Source organism: Pyrus communis, chromosome 16, assembly GCF_041283825.1.
Source record: "Pyrus communis isolate YQ-2024b chromosome 16, ASM4128382v1, whole genome shotgun sequence".
Lineage (NCBI taxonomy): Eukaryota > Viridiplantae > Streptophyta > Magnoliopsida > Rosales > Rosaceae > Pyrus > Pyrus communis.
In genome coordinates this window covers 5,781,771-5,798,467 of record NC_142580.1, presented here as the reverse complement: position 1 = coordinate 5,798,467, position 16,697 = coordinate 5,781,771, and the positions used below count along the sequence as shown (strand labels likewise).

General features: G+C 35.8%; 1 protein-coding gene across 1 annotated transcript; it reads right to left on the bottom strand.

Moving 5' to 3' along the window:
* Positions 1 to 920: 920 nt before the first annotated feature.
* LOC137732038 (BTB/POZ domain-containing protein At1g67900) lies at positions 921 to 4,732 on the bottom strand. The gene is made up of 5 exons (XM_068471329.2): positions 4,486 to 4,732; positions 3,823 to 3,953; positions 3,641 to 3,710; positions 2,239 to 3,510; positions 921 to 1,659 (listed from the first exon to the last, which is right to left on the bottom strand). The coding sequence occupies exons 2-5, from the start codon at positions 3,879 to 3,881 to the stop codon at positions 1,162 to 1,164; spliced, it is 1,899 nt and encodes a 632-aa protein (XP_068327430.2). The 5' UTR covers positions 3,882 to 3,953; positions 4,486 to 4,732; the 3' UTR covers positions 921 to 1,161.
* Positions 4,733 to 16,697: the final 11,965 nt, after the last annotated feature.

The window sequence follows — 16,697 nt, the reverse complement described above, 5'->3', positions numbered from 1 at the left end:
ATGATTGTTGTAAAGATCGTATTTGTAAAATATCATTCAGTTTGGAGATCGTTTTGTCATTTATACGTGTTAAACTAATCAACGGTTTTAGTAATAAGTATCATCTTTACGATAAACTGTTCATTTGTGTTATGCATATGAATAACTAAAACATCTCCCTACTAACTAATTTTTTGTAGGATCAGGATCCTTTCTTGAGCTTAGGAGGCTAAGCCTCCTGAGCAAATCACACAGACCGTTGATTTTTTATCTAACGGCTATAATTATTATAACTTTTAGAGGGGCCCTCTGTTTGAAGCCGTTGGATCAAAAATCAACGGTCCGTGTGATTTGCCTAAGAGGCTCAGCCTCCTAAGCTCAGGAGAGGATCCTGATCCTTTTTTGTATATATGATCTTTAGATGATGATAAAAATAATGAACGGTTCAAATTATGAGCTCGGACAATATCGTAAGTAATTAGATAAGTAAGTTCCCCGTAAGAAGACACAAACATTGTTCATCTAGATTTTACTCCAGGTAAATCATTTTTGTTTCTTCTTGTATGCTTTTTTGACTTCTTTACTTTAAATCCTTTAATGGTGCTTTGTTTACAGCAACTTGTCTCAACTTTCCAAAAGATTTCCCCAAACCAACCGAAAAAAGAGTACATAATTTTTCTGAGAGAAAATATAATTTTCTATTATGCAGTGGAATTTAATTTGCAGAAATTCCAAAACTACAGCAGTGCATTTAGTCAGGTACATGAACTCCCCTCTCACAACACAGGAATAAAATCTGATTAGAAGGTGAGGATCCAATGGAGGTGCAGCTAGGAGACAAAGACAGGTGTTGCAGATTCATGGACAGTGACAACAAAATTGGTCCCACAAAGGGTTTGATCTAGTACAACGAATTGAGATTTGCAGCAGCCACTTGATCATGCCCTGAAGATCTTCTTTCTTATTACAAAAGATTACATGAACATTAACTAATGCACATTGGAATCCTTCTTAATTTTTGTTCCTAGTAAGTTTACAAGGAATGAGGGGAGCGAAAAAGCATAGTATTATATGTTGTTCTTTGGAATATTTGGATTACCGCATTCCAGCTTGGAGAGAACTTACATACACCGAAGATATCACTAATGGTGTGCTAGGGAAAACAAATTATACAAAAATCACTCAGTTCTTTTCACTGCTAGTTCTGTTTATGGACCACAACTTACTGAACATTCTTTTGGGTTTAGCAGGAAGTGAACAAAGAGATTTGAACTTTGAATTTCTCCCAAGTCCATCAGGATGCATATCATTGTCGTCCAAATCATCGTCTTCATCCAGTTTCATTCGTAAAGTTGACGTCTTTGACTTTGGCGATTTCAGGCCTGAAACGCTCCATTGATCCTCTGCCGGAACAATACTAGCGTTGCTTAGAGAGGGCGGAGGCTTTGACGGATCAATGTTATGCGAGGCTAGCAGAGCCCTAATGTTGCTAGGCAGCTCGGTCACTTTGCCGCCAGCCATGGCGGCTTTAGCTTGCTCAAAGAAAAGAACTTGGACCACCACTCTTAGTGGGAGCAGCTCATTTTGTGCAGCATGCATGCAGACCTCCATTGAGAGCTTTTTGCAGTCTAGAATTCTGCAAAGCCTCTTCCTTTCACTTTTGTTTAGGTCTGGATGTGCCTGATTCGAAGGCATAACAATAATTAGCGAATTTTCTATAAGTAACATCAATAAAGACCAACTCAGAGCATAGAACAAAATTTAATGAAAAGAAATTATGATTAATTATTATGCTATTGAAAATGTGGACTCACCCCTTCTAAATTTCTAGTGGATAAACCTAACCCTAACTTATAACAAGTTGTGATGATGACAAGATTTTAAGGTCAAGAGAGTTGGTTATCTAATGGTGTCCCACATTTGGAAAATTGACAATGAAATATACCTAGAAATCTAACATAATAGTCGTCAGTCCGTCGATGGATAAAACAGACTGTCAATATGTTATGGATAATAGTCAATGTTATTGTCGTCGAAAAATGTGTAGACATGTTATATCTTCGTTTTTCGAACAGACTGTCAATATGACATGGATAATATGCCAATGTTATTGTTGTCAAAAAACGTGTAGACACGTTATATCTTTGTTTTCGACAAAAACAATGCCCTTCCGTTCTTTACAAACGTCCTGTGCAGATAATTTATAAGACAGTAAAACATGAATTGAGGTAAATTTGAGATCAAGTAACTTGTTATTACCTTGAGGTAAATGTCAATTGCTCTGTAGAGATCATCATGGTCAAGCCTTGCAAACTCTGGTATTGCCTCAGCAATTGCAATGAATTTTGAGAGGGACAGATTGACATCCCGGGCAATCTCCCGAAGATACACATCTATAATCTTAGCCACCTTCAGCTTCGAGCTATGTGACGCCGAGGAAGATCTCCGGCTCTCCTGAAACTCAAAATCAATGTTCTCCGCAGAGCGAGACCTCCTCCTTTCGAAACCAAGCTTGGACCTCGGAGGACTAGTTGGGGGGCTCTGCCCCTGCTGCAAGAAGTGCTCCAAAATTGTCATGACTATGTCCACATCATATCGCGTGTCGCTTTCACACGACGCAGAGGGGATTAGCAAGTCATTGACTGTTGCATTATCCAATTGAAGCCCTACCCTTCTAGCCAACTCCATTTTTGAAGAAGAAGAAGCATTGAGAATGTTGGCTGCCTTTAAAAGTTTAAGCAGAAAGCTAGTGGAAGCAGCACCTTTTTCGACTGGAACTAAACTTACGATGGACTCCAAGATCAACCTATGCTTTGAGGTTAAATCATTGGCCGAGTCTGAATCCGAATCCGACGCTGCTTGTCGATGATCACATTCGTTTTTCGATATTTTAGGCAACCATCGAACCGCATAAATTTTCAATGCATCTCCAATGAGACTAGAGGGAATTTTCCCACCAGATTTTATAGCAATCATAGTTCTCCAATACAAATCAATCCCCAATTCTGCAATGTCCTCAGCCCACCATCCCCTGCCTGCAGGCCTACTGTTATGCCGGAGGCTCTCGGAGCCATTGCACGACACAATGTCATCTCTGCCCCTCCTGGAATAGCTGTGTGACAGGCTAACTTTGGAAGGGTTTGTGAGGACTTTTGTGGCAATTGCTTCAATGCACCTGGATGTGATTCCAAGCTCCTCCGACCACAGAGGAAATGCCTTCGTGCTCTGAAGCGTGGCAATTGAGTCCCTCCAACCGTGGAGGATGCAGGAGTTGAAGAACACCTCGAGTTTGTATATAAGGTTTCCCTTCTCGACATCCTCGGTCATCTGCAGGTACTCAGCGGCACAGCGAGAAGCGACAATGTTGTAGGCGCTGAGAGTGATAGTGATGCCGTAGCAGAACTTTGCGCAGAGCTCGAAAGCCTCGACGCTACTGGGGAAGTCATGGAGCTGGATTATGTGGTGGTTTGAAGATTCTTGGTACTCAGAGCAGAGCCTCTGCAGCCTCAAACACTTGGATAACAGAGGAAACTGTGTGACAAGTGGAAAAAAGAACAATTTTGAGAAAATCCCATGTGTGACATTGAACTTAAATTACATCAAAACATGAACTTCAAGAAATCCCATAAATTTATTTTTGTGAAAAGTAGTACGTGTGTACCTTGTGGAGCAAATATCTGCTTCCTTTCACTTGAATTATGAGATCACTAGAAACTTCAGAGGAGACTGACCTGAATTGAACAACAACAAAAAAAAAAAAAAAAAAAAAAATCTTTAGTACCTCTGATTAATTGAACAAAAATAATTTTCATATTGAATCAGAAAATTCACAAAAAATCTTACCTTACAGCCTCAGTAGCGTAGAAAGTATCCGGCCGGGATCCAAGTTTCATAAACTTCATGGCTTATTCCTCTGTTTTCTTCTTATGTGCTCATCAGAAGCTCCTTAACAGATTTTAAACTATAATTTCCCCCTATTTAATTAGAGATTAGTCCAAAGAGAGCTCAGCCTTATAAAAATTAAATAAATAAAAAAAACACTTCAATAACAGAAAAGAAAAAGAAAAAGAAAAAGAAGGGTTTTGTTGGATGAGATATGGTGATATATATCGAAGAACAGAGGAAACCAAGAGCTATTGTTTTGTGGGTGTGAGAGTAAATGAGTTTTTATATATGTGTGTGAGTGTGTGTGTGTGTATATATATAACCAGAAAGTTGTTTAAAATGGCAAAACTCAGACTCAGAGGAGGATCAAATTGAACAACAGCAAAGTCCAGGTCCTATCAGTCAAATTCTATACCCCATGTGACCTGGACATGCAAACAAAGAAACCCAAGTCACTCTGCAATCCCAACCAAATCACACACACACAGCAAATCCCCAACAGGTCAATCAAATTAAAAAAAAAAAACCACTAAACTAAAACTGCTCTAAACTAAGTAGACAAATCAAGATTATGTGTAGAGAAAATCAGTAACGGAATGATCTCTCAAGATTGCAAATTACAGAGACAGAAGCTGCTGCCAAACACTGGTGGGTGAATGAAAACTTTTCCTAGAAAATGAAAATTTTCCTGGAAAAAGTAGGGTTTGTGGTAACTCGGATGGGAAAATATGGCATGGCCATGACAGCGTGCATTTTCCCATAGGAAAGTCCCACGTGCTTGTCTAGAGCCCACTTGCGCCCTTCTCCCTTATGATTGCCGCACCATTTTTAAGGGAATTGTGAGCAGTAAGAACCCCTCTTCATTCCCTCTTTTGATTATTTTTGTCAAACACTATTTTATACGCAATATCGTATGTCTCTTTGCTTTGCAATTATTAATTTCTAAAAGGGAAATACCAGAGAGGGGTTGAAATAATTGAAAAGCTAAAAATAAGAGAATTGTTATTAGCATTACAAAAATCTCATTGCGTGCTCCAAATTTTTTATAATGAGAAAGAAAAATACACTTGTGAATTGTATTTATACTTTTGAATTAAAAAAAGAAACAAAAAAATATAATAGAGAAATAGTTAGCAATGGCCCTATGAAATAAAGTGTCGTAACTGCCCTTGTGTTCTGCTGCACTATCGAAACTACCCTTTTATTTGCATTTATAGCATATGGCCCATGAATGTGAAACTTTGAATATTATTGGTGTGTGACATGAAAAAGCATGCATGAATTATGAACATGATGTTATATATATAATGGGGGCAAATGATAGCTTTCTTTGGTCCTAAACATTATTTAATTAATGGGATATAAATCATATTCCATGAATTATGAATATGATGTTATAATGTGGGCAAATAATATCATATTTTGGCAGTTGAAGGTCATCCTACCACACTGTTTCACATCGGACTATTAAAGGTTTGAGAATTTTTTTTTTCTTTTGTTCATATTTGTGTACATTTCTTGATACATGATCGTAACATGAGCTACTGACAGCAATGTAGGGCCACAATAGTGTAAGCATACGACTTATACCTAGTCAGGGGATATAAACTGTACCTCTTGTAATACCAAAAAAAGAAAAAAAAAAAGGAAGATAAAAAATACATGAAAAAGAAGGGTGACATAAATCTTATCCCTCTAGAAATGAAAACAAAAAAGATACAAAGAAAAGAAAGGGAACATGAAACCTAACCCCTCTAAAGCCAAAACTAAAAGGTACAACACCACAAGATTGGGGGGAAAAAGCCAGAAAGTGAGACAACCTATATGTCGGGATGCATATTAATTTGAGAAGCAGAAGCCAGGCAAGCCAACAAAGTTTGAAAATAAAGCAGCACGAACCGCCGACGAAGGGAAATCATGCCATATCAAAGTTGAAGAAGACAAACCCATGTTAGCAAAAGTATTTGGAACAACATATTTTTTATGATATATGTGAGAGGCATAGAATGTCATCTTCCGAACACGGTCCAAACAAATAGACCATTGCGTACGAAGAGGCCAAAGAAGATTAAAACAAGTCAATTGAAGATTGAAAATAAGACAATGTGCCAACCCCACTAATATGCAAACTCTACCCCAATAATAATTGTTGAGAATTTAGGAAAAAAAAAAGAATTGCGATGATCAATCCATTGGCAGAAACCACCAACAAACTGACTATATATAGCAATCCTTGAAAACTCATCCATAAGCAATAGGACTAGATTTTCCCTTCGACAAACCATCTGTATTAAGTTCAATCCAAGAAAACCAAGGAGGCAACCAAATCACAGGAAGAATAGTAGGCTCCTCACGAGAGATAGGTCGGATCCCCAATAAAGAAATGATATGAGTGTCAAAGACTTAGAAGTGACCAGAAATAAACTCCCTACCGTGAACGTTTCAAAATTTATAGACATGCAAATACAATGAAAAGAGATCGGTTTACACTACAAAAAAAAAAAACATATTTCGAGCTTTTTAAATAGTCGAAATAGTAGAAAGACCCGCAAAAATCCACAAATTGTGCAACTGCTGGAAAAAATAAATTGTAATATAGAGAAAATAATGACTTAAAAAAAAAAAAAAAGCAGCATGAGCCGTCGACAGACAAAAAAGTTTGAGCCCCTTGATGTATGATCATCTAAAGTTTGGGGCCCTTGGGAAAAAATTAAACTGTAATATATGATCATATGATTCTACTAAGTGGCCCTTGGTAGTTGAACTAACCTCATAGAAAGTAACATTGGTATTGTTTATCCATAATTTTTTTTTTCAGTTTTTCTCTTTTCGCCTAGACAAAGTTTGGGCGGGTTTAGGGCGACTCTCATATATGCCAAATATCCACCGGAACTCACGAGAAATGCACCGATATTATTATGTTACCAAGTCCCAACACACTCTCAGGCAACTCCAAATTCACTTTAACAGATATTATTGTTGTCCAATAACGGTTTAGCTTTATAGTGAGGAAGGACCAGAATCGCTTTTAGGATTTATCCTATGCACTTCGTGGGGGTGTGAGGAGCATATGCTGCACCTTCCCCTATCATAAACGGTTGGTTACTTGCAAACAAATTATAGGTCAAATGTGTAAAGAGAGGTAGATTTATCAAAAGAGAAATGTCGAAGGGTTTGTCTACTTAAGTGTTGCACCTGCACTATATTCAGGCATGATAACGGAGGAGAACAACCCATTTTACGTTAAGTCCCGATCAATGTCCTCCATATAACACAATCTAAGCTTTGTAATAGCTCGATCAATGTCCACCCTTTGTTTCGTTTTGTTTTAATCCTTTGTGACAGTGGTCCATGCCTACCTCAAATTTAAGCAATTGGCACTTTGCGACATTTGATACTTGGGGCAAGTGGCAATGCAAAATATAAGAGAAATTTTTACGTAAGTTGAGAACATTTATCATATGATGTATCATTTTACGTGTTATAATATGAGTGTATGAGAATGATAGAATTGATATGTCTCACTTATAAAATATATTAATAACAAAACAGATACACATGTTATAATTCAAATAAAATAATAACATTACATTATGGTGTTCTTAATAACGAGAAGTCTCTCCAAATCTAGGGCAACTGGCAAGTTCGATATTTTACCCGTGAGTGGAGGGTAAGGTGTGGAATGAGTGGTGCTGAATGCTGGTAAAGGTCATTGTGAGCGTAAGTTGATGTCCACCCTACGTGAGAAAGAGGGTGCACCACAAATGCCGTAATGGTCCTCTTGATGCTGCCCAACGGGGTGGCCAACCGACAATATGGGACCTCCAATAGGCCCAGATTCCTCTATGTGCTTCACTACTTTTCTTTTGTACATGGGACCCTCATTGTCTAATACTTGGGGCCCTTTACAGTTTGCAACTTTGCATGTAGTAGACGACTGCAGTTGCCAACCAGTTCTAAAATCTGAACGGGTTTCGGCACTACACCTTCAGACTCTCACACTGACTTTCACTTCCCTCCGAGATTCCTCATACTATAAATCCTAATGTAACCAAACCAAAGATTTTCTTGTATGATTTCCTCCACAAAATTTACCACCATTTCATTACCAAGTAATGGTTGGGGATAATTATCAAACATGCCACAACTTTGATAAAGAGATGTGCCAAACGATAACCTTGAAGCACAAACTAAATTAGAATCCACTATAGAATATAAAAAAATCTCAAAGTTTAGTGAATGAATAATATGAAAGATAACAAACTCTAGCAACTTAAAAGTTCTTTATATAATGCCTAGCCCTAAGCTTTCTAGAAGTATGTGTGTGTGTGTATAAATATATATATATAACTAATTACGAAGGTAACAAAAAAATGACCACATCCTAAAATCTCAAAAGGCTGATACAGCGTAATAACTAGAGAATTCGGCAGAAAAAGCCCCATATATCACATGCTTCATAGCAAACCAGTGAGTTGTGCTTGTGATACCACTGTCATGAGTACAATATAGAAATATGACTATTGTATTGATTTGTTTAAAATTTTACAATATATATAGGTTGCATAAATTTTTATTTAGGTAGGAATTCAACATTAATCAATTGGAATTACATTCTTATATACAATAATTATGGAGATTATTCCAGATTAATTTCCTTAATTTAACAATATATTCTCTTCGAAACAGTTAGTCATGCATGAGCCAAATTGGACACCGAGACTCAAATACGCAAACCTTTAATCTTTCATATTTGCAGTTTAAATTTTGATTTTCAATCTATTCGAACATCTGATTCACATCAAAACATATATGTATTAATATATTAATGTCGTCATGACCATAAATTTAAATCACGCATTTGGCAAAAATCATCGATCGGAAGCACGGAACGGTGAGGCAAGCTGAGATTCATAAAAAAACACAAGGACCCCACGAATTGTATGCATACAAACCCTGTTATCAAAGTGAGAGTTTATGAGAAGGGGCACCACAATCCCACATTGGAAAAGCTGAAAAAGAGTGTGGTCAGTGCACTGGGGGATATAAGACGGTCCCTGCTGTAACTATGAATGATACAACTCATAAGGTCTCGAACGCAACAAGATTGCACCACAAGAATCGTATCTGGCTCACTTGAATACGTACAAAATTTGATGTGCCAGAAAAACTAATAAAAAGATCGATGAAAGTAAGAGACAGACAGAGACAGTGATTACACAAAAAACTGTGCATGCTTGACATTTGATCTTTCATGTGAGCCTAACAAGGCTTTCGCGCGATTGGATTAGTACAATCAGATAGTTGCAAATGACCTTGGCCCTGACTGACCATATTTAATCAGTGTCTCATCTCATTTAATTTTCTCTTGTTTTATTAGGGTTTTATTATTTTTTAGTGCCTAAACTTTTACTTGTATTCTAATGATTCAGGAGAACTTCCATGGAATGAAACACCACGGTTAAGAAGTATTTGTTTTATATAAGTTATTTTCTTAATTCAATACATAAACTATATTTTGTTTCAATTTAGTCCATGATTAATTTGTTACCGTACAGTATTGTTCTTTAATCATCTACTAATATGTTCTCTCAGGTTATACGAGACATAAATTTCGTGATGATGATCTGTCTCTTTCATACAATATTTTTAATTTCTTTTGCTGAATGAGAGCTTGTAAATGAACAGAGAAAGCATATAATTACTGCGTCATGCTTAATTATTTTGGTTTATAAAAACATGAGACAGTTGATTGCAGTTTGGCATGCATATCACGTTCATAGTTCTTCCCCAACAAGGTATATATTCTTTATTAGGTAACTATTTAATAGGTCAGAATCTAACGTCAAAGAACCCTGAAAAAAAGGCTAACTTCCAAAACGAACAGTTAATCATTTCAGGGATCCCACAGGGCCACAGCCACTCCAGGGCTGCTAAGCAGCTGCAGCCTGCAATTATATGATTTGATCGTACCATTAGATTCTCTATGATTACTAATAAGAGTGTTGTTATCGAGTTCGATAATGAGACGTGAAGAGGAAAACAGCAACAAAAATTCAAATGCACAATAATACATGGCCTGTCGTATGCATTGTATTTTTAACTTAATTTACGTTACAACTAGAAGCGGAACAAAGATAAATTCAAAGAAAATGACGAGAGTTTCATGGGTTATAAAAAGATGCATGGTGACCCATTCTTAGATTTATTATCAATAGATATATTTTAATATTTTAATATCTATCTTAAAATTGAATCCAAATGATCAGTGACCATAAATCTTCATTATCAAGTGACCAACCAGACTCTAGTGCGTATGTTCCATTTTGCTCTAAAAAAATTCATAAATTATTAAAATTCAAGAGTAGGGCCAGCAAGAACAATATAAGGGAGCATTTTTGCTCACCACCATAAACTACGGTGTATGCTCACCATACACCTAATGACCTGTCATGTGCCATTTCACTTAACTTTGGTTATTTAAAAAAAAATTGAAAAAATAACATTTAATGTGAAAGTTAACTAGAATTAAGTAGAATGATATGTGGCAGATGATCAAGTGTGTAGTGAGCATATACCATAGTTATAATGGCGAGCAAAACTGATTCCATAATATAATTAAAGTATTTTCTTAAACACTGTCTCTTTGTTGAATTAAAAAATGTCAATTGCCGCATTGTTCTACAAGGGCAAAAAACTAATGATAGAGCCATTGACGATCCAACTAGATGGAGGGCGAATGTTTAGAAAAACATAAATACTTCTCTATTCTTACGAAAGACTTTTTTTCTTTTCTTTCTCATTCGTTACGTGATATTTATATTATATTAATAATTCTCTTTTGAAGTAATTTAAAAGGTAAATTGCACGATAAATTGGTAATGACCTTTTTATTTTTCAGTATACATGAATAGAGATTTGTTTTTTATGAATATCATAAATACAATTTATATAATGTACTTTTTTCACGTGTTATAATAAAGTTAATTTACATACAAATAACCAAATACCATATACTATGGATTAATTGGTCTCTGATTTTCTGTATTAGATGGTTTAATCACAAAGTAATGGTTGAGATCCAAGGGACAATTAGTCAAAAACAAGAGGTTAAAAGCTTGAAAATCACAGTTGTAGTTGGTAAATGATGAGGAACATCTCGCTTTCCTAAGATACCCACCCTCCCCTCCCCTCCGTTTTGTCAAAGATTCGCGTGCAACACATATAATAGGCAGGATAAGTGTGACATGACAAATGTGTTTTTAGCCTTTGCATATTATTGAATATTGACCTTGAAAATAAAATAAGGTGATGATATAAACTCCTGTTTATATGCATAATTAGTACTAATCCAATTATCTTAAGCATGCTTTTCCTCTCAAGGCTTCCTTCGACATAAAAAGATCTACATCATCATGCATGGCATCTTTTCTTTCCTGTTTGCTGGCTGGCTTTAAATTCACACTCTAGGTCCGCATTAATGCTCAAGACCCAATGAAACCAAAGTTACTTTTGCGCATAGTAGAATAGATTTAAATGTCTTCATTTTATCAAAGATAGAACTAATGTCTTCTCATTTGACCAATGATTTCTTTTGTTGTATATAGTCTACATAGATTTATTAGGAGTTCAAAAAAAAATTAGGAATTGTTTTTGACGTGTCTTTACCAACTAAATATTGTTTAGGGTTTTTCACGCATGTTTACTAACTAGTTCTTAGTATATAATTTTTTTTTTTTTTTGAATGTTGGAAGAGATCATAAATTTGACTTTTATTTTTCAATTAAGCAACGTTAAAGCTAAATAAATAATAACAGACTACTCAAAGCGAGGAACAAAACCACATAATAATAGAGTCAAGGCTTTGCAATTGATCAGTGATCATGAACTAAACAAAAACTTAATTAGAAAAGTCACAATGGTGCTTTCTCCATTCCTTGATTAAGACTACAAAATTGACAATAAGAATGTAAGTATTTTCAAAGTTTGGCTGCCTCCTCCATTCCTTTATCATTCTTTATAGTTTATGTAGATTTGTCTTACTCCCAAAGGGGATCCTTTATCGTGATGCCGTTCTAAGATTTGTAGCTTTCCTTTTTCAGACAGAGTCCAATGTTGATCTCTTTTGTTTACTATAAACTCTTTTTGCCTCGTAGGTGCAATATCATTGCTCTAATCTTCGATCATACCTCAATCAACTTTTTCATTGTTTGGCCTAACATTGATCAGTCTACCTCATGTCTATCGTAAGCAGGGTGTTTATAGAAAAAAAAAAAATTATACACATGCACGCAAAGGAGCAATTAAACGCGTAGACAAGTAATTACTGTCATATATAGATTTAAGGTTTATGACACTGTTGTTGTGATGTGACACACAATTTCAACATAAATTTTTTGGGGTACCAAACTATTGCCATTTTTGTTGAGGTTGTGTGACTCTATCCATGTTATGAGCGCCAGTACGAAATGTAACACAATCATTTATAATATATAACTTGGAGGGTGCCCTTCTAATTGCATAGCAAAACATAGTGTTGAATAAAACCTAACATCTAATGGATGAATTACTCTATTTTTTGAGTAAATATGCATAATTTCTTGTTCGAACACGAGCAAGATTTTAAGCTGAAGGCTGAGAGGTTGAAGTAACCTTTGTTGATGCGCCTTCGAGATATTTCCACTAGTAAGTTTGTACGCGTACCATATTCCATTCCCCGCAAACCCTAATTTTACACATGTTTGTAGCAGTGTGTTCCACCAAAATGGTGAAAGCAAAAGAAAAGCAGCTCATCTTGGTATGGATTTATATCAACTTTATTAAAGGTGTTAGATTAACATAATCTGAACAAAATATACTAATTCGTTTCTCTATGTTGACGGGGTGGGGTTAAGATAAACTCGATCTTGCTGATGATGAGATCAAGCATACGCGTGTTATTCAACTCCCAGTCTCCCATTGCGCTTTCGGGTATAAAGCTTGAATTATTGCATCATTCATGGGTAACATCTCCCATATATATATATATATATATATATATATATATATATATATTGATAAATATCACCAAAAGCTTAATTGACCCAAAAAAAAAAAAACCCCCGAAAATCAGATGGTGGTTTTGAGGTTGGTATAAATTCCAGGCAATGCTTGGATGAGAGATTTCTAGCTAGGCCATAAGGGATTGATGCTTAGTTAGTACGTAAGAATCATAAAATGTTAGAAGAAAAAATCGAAATGCATTGTATGAGTTTCGTAAATGACTCATTTTAAATAAGGATTTGCAAATCTCGCTCACTTAACTTTAAAATGGTCATAAGATGCATTTCTAATTTCTTATATCTAACATTTTATGATCCATTCTTTACTAACTTAATCTCAATCCATTAAAACTTGAAAATTCCTCACACTATCACAACCTAACGGAATTGTTTTAAACCATAAAGTTGGCATATAATAATATACCAAAGCATAATACTAGTCTATATTTTCAAATTTTAATAGAGGAGGTATATATATATATATATATAACCCACACAAAGAAAAAGATAGTAGTAATCATTGAGGCCCCATTCATTAGCAATGAACACCAAATAGCAAGTCTTGGTCAACTTTGAGTAAATTAATTAAAGTGGGAAATGAAAGAAGGGGAAGAAAAGCTTTGATAGGGTTTGGAATGCTAAATTGGGGTTGAGGGAATGGCACCTGTACATGATGTGAGTATTCTTTCCTTTATTTGATTTAAGGTTTAGCCTTTTGAGATCTCTCATCTTATTATTCACAGTGGACCTTATTGTGGCTGAAACTGCATATGGTGTAGTGATTAGGTCACACAACAGTAATGTGCTTGATGAATTCTATTGGACCACCATATGTGTACGGGCAGGTGTCTGTAATAAGTGTAGAGTATTGCTCTTCCACACACCCATATGGCAGAAAGTTGAAGATGAAATTGTTAAGATTTCATATAGACGGGTCATCAGTTCATCATCAATCACATCAAATACTCTATTTTAACTATTTGTGCAATTTAATATGTGCGAAATTTCATTACAAAAGATTTCAGTGTAATATAAGAAATTATTCGACCTAAGTTAAATGTCATTCGATCATATTTTCAACGTGAGACTCATTATTCAACAGAAATTACTTTGAAAAGAGAGTTCTTCGTGTTAACACATATTATTGGCACCCGTGTGAGTGAAAAGAAACTTGAAGTCATTCCAATCGGAGGAGAGTTTTCAAACATATTTCCCGATTGAAGAAATTTCAGGGTCACCAAACCCTTATACCTAGCAAAGTAGCTAGTTATAACCAACTCAATCTAATAAATGATCAATTCGGTTCGATTACATTCACTATAAGCTGGTTTGATTTGGCTGGTTTGAACAATTCCGCTGAAATTCTGTCCAGTCGATGCAGACCTGGCTAGGTTAAATTATGTCAGCCCTCATACATGAATAAAGCAGTTTGTCTAGTCAAAATTAATTAAACAACATGATTATCTTAATGTTCAATCAGAAGTTGCATGCAAACTTAGTGGAATGTGATGAATCTTGATACTACCACACAAGACTACAAAAGGAAGGGGCTGATATAAAAAGCAGCCACCAGAAATTGGGCTCCATTTTACAGTACACAAAGCGCTGTAGACGCCCAGATAAATGGGTGACAACACTATCCCACATGACCATGCAAGCACATATGGTACATATCAACAAGACTGAGAACGACAGACCCAACTCAATATCTAGCACATGCCATCCAAACATGTGGATACTGTCTCTGAATATTGTCACATTAGCTTTTGCTTAATGCCTTTGTTATATCAAATTCCTCAGTAGGAACCAGGCGGCCAGTTGGTGAGGGAACATTGACAAACCCTCACACCAAAACTGTTCAAATTTCACACGTGCGCCCTTGCATGTACATACCCCCCCCCCCCCCCCCGACGTTTGTCTGTGACTGTCGCGTGCCAACATTGTCACTGTGTCGCATGGGATTTCGCCGGTGGTTGCCTCAACATACTAGCCTCTCCACAAGCTCTCGCGCATGCTGAGATTTTTATTTATTTTTTATCACCCGCGCTTTGCTTTAGTTTAGTCTAGGGAGAAAATGTTCTAATTAAGTAGTCTTAGATAGAGATTGATTGTACCATGTAACGAGGGTATATCCCATTTTTCTCACCCTCATATTACTGATATATTACCAGTTATATCCAAGATTTGGGCGTTAATTTGAAACCAAAGGTTTTGATAAGTTTATCAGATTATTGGGCTTTAGATTTTCTTGGGCTAATCTTGGGTTTTGAGTTTGGTTGATTTTTCAGTTGTATATTCTTGTTGGGCAAATTGTAACAATTATTGGACCGACACCCACTGGGCATAGAAAAGAGACAAAAGCATGGTGCCAAGAGAGAAAAGAAGAGCATAGCAGAGGCCACAAGGCCATATGACCCAAACAACGTGGAGGCCTGACTTCTTCGGTATGGAGTTCAAAGCTGAAGTTGGCCTTTACAGCATTACTATCTTATTCAGACGTAATGGGAAGCCTCACTGTTTGACTTTGAGTTGTATATAACAGAGTAATTGATACGAGTGTTTCCCTCAAAATGCATGTCGAAATGTTTTTGCGAGAAATATTTCTGCGCATAAGCGATTTTGGTTATCTTTTAGCTGTATTAGCCAACAACATGGACATTTTGGTAGTAATTTTTACCCTCCGGCTTGTTTTCTCCTTCTACTCGTTAACTCTCTGGATATATTCAGTCTAAAAACTAGACAAAGGGTGCAAACGAAGAAAAGAGAACTGAGAGACCTCTGTTTAACGCTTTACCTTCACCTTCGTCTAGTAGCCTCCAAAGTCTAATTAGTCGTCGCCCCCAAGTTAAAATTTTATAGTAAAAGTGGAGGAGGTTCAAAAAATAAACATGCATGCATGGTAGGAAAATTGGATAGTACGTAACGATTGATGTGAAAACATCAAAGACGTGGAAATTTTTCTGAGAGAAATATGGTATTAAACGAACATGACAATAAGAACAAACCCGCAAGGAGCCACCGTCCTGGGCATAATTACAAACCATCCAACTGTTTTGTTGTTTAAAAAGATTGGATAGAGAAGCAATCTAGTGTGCACACAATGGAACATGACTTAATTATATAACCTAACTTGTATTATTATATATGCATATTCATCTGGTTCCAGCTTTATAGACACAAATTGTATTAACTATGTTTCATTTGATGCTATTCGCATATAATTTGACAGATACGTTAATTTGTTCCTTGTAAATTATAGAGTCGATTCTTAATTCTTGATGCTTTAGTGGTATGACCAAGAAAGCTACTTAATATTTCCAATGGATGTAAACACTGAATTATGATACATTTACACATAGGAGTTGAGGATTTAGATTAAGACACAGTAAATTAGCCATAATATTTTGTAACTAATCCACCTACGAAAATACAGTCTAAAACTTCTTATTTATAAGAAAACTGAAATATTATTAAAATTTAATACTTTGAATTAAATTGTTTTAAAACACATTGAACTATCAATTAGGGAATATTTTTGCTACCCACAAGTGATGATGATGCTCATCACCCTATTTATTATCGTTTGATGAGTTTAAATTTTTTTATCTATATAATGGAAAACACAAATCTTAAAATTTAAACTCATCAAACAATGATAAATAAAGTAATGACCATTACCACTACTGCCTGTGAGCTGCACTCATCAAGTACTTTGAGACCATTGGGCATCTAAATTGCTTTTGTTCTCCTTTATCCAGCAGGTAGAAATGCATTTCCAGATTTTGTAGTTCA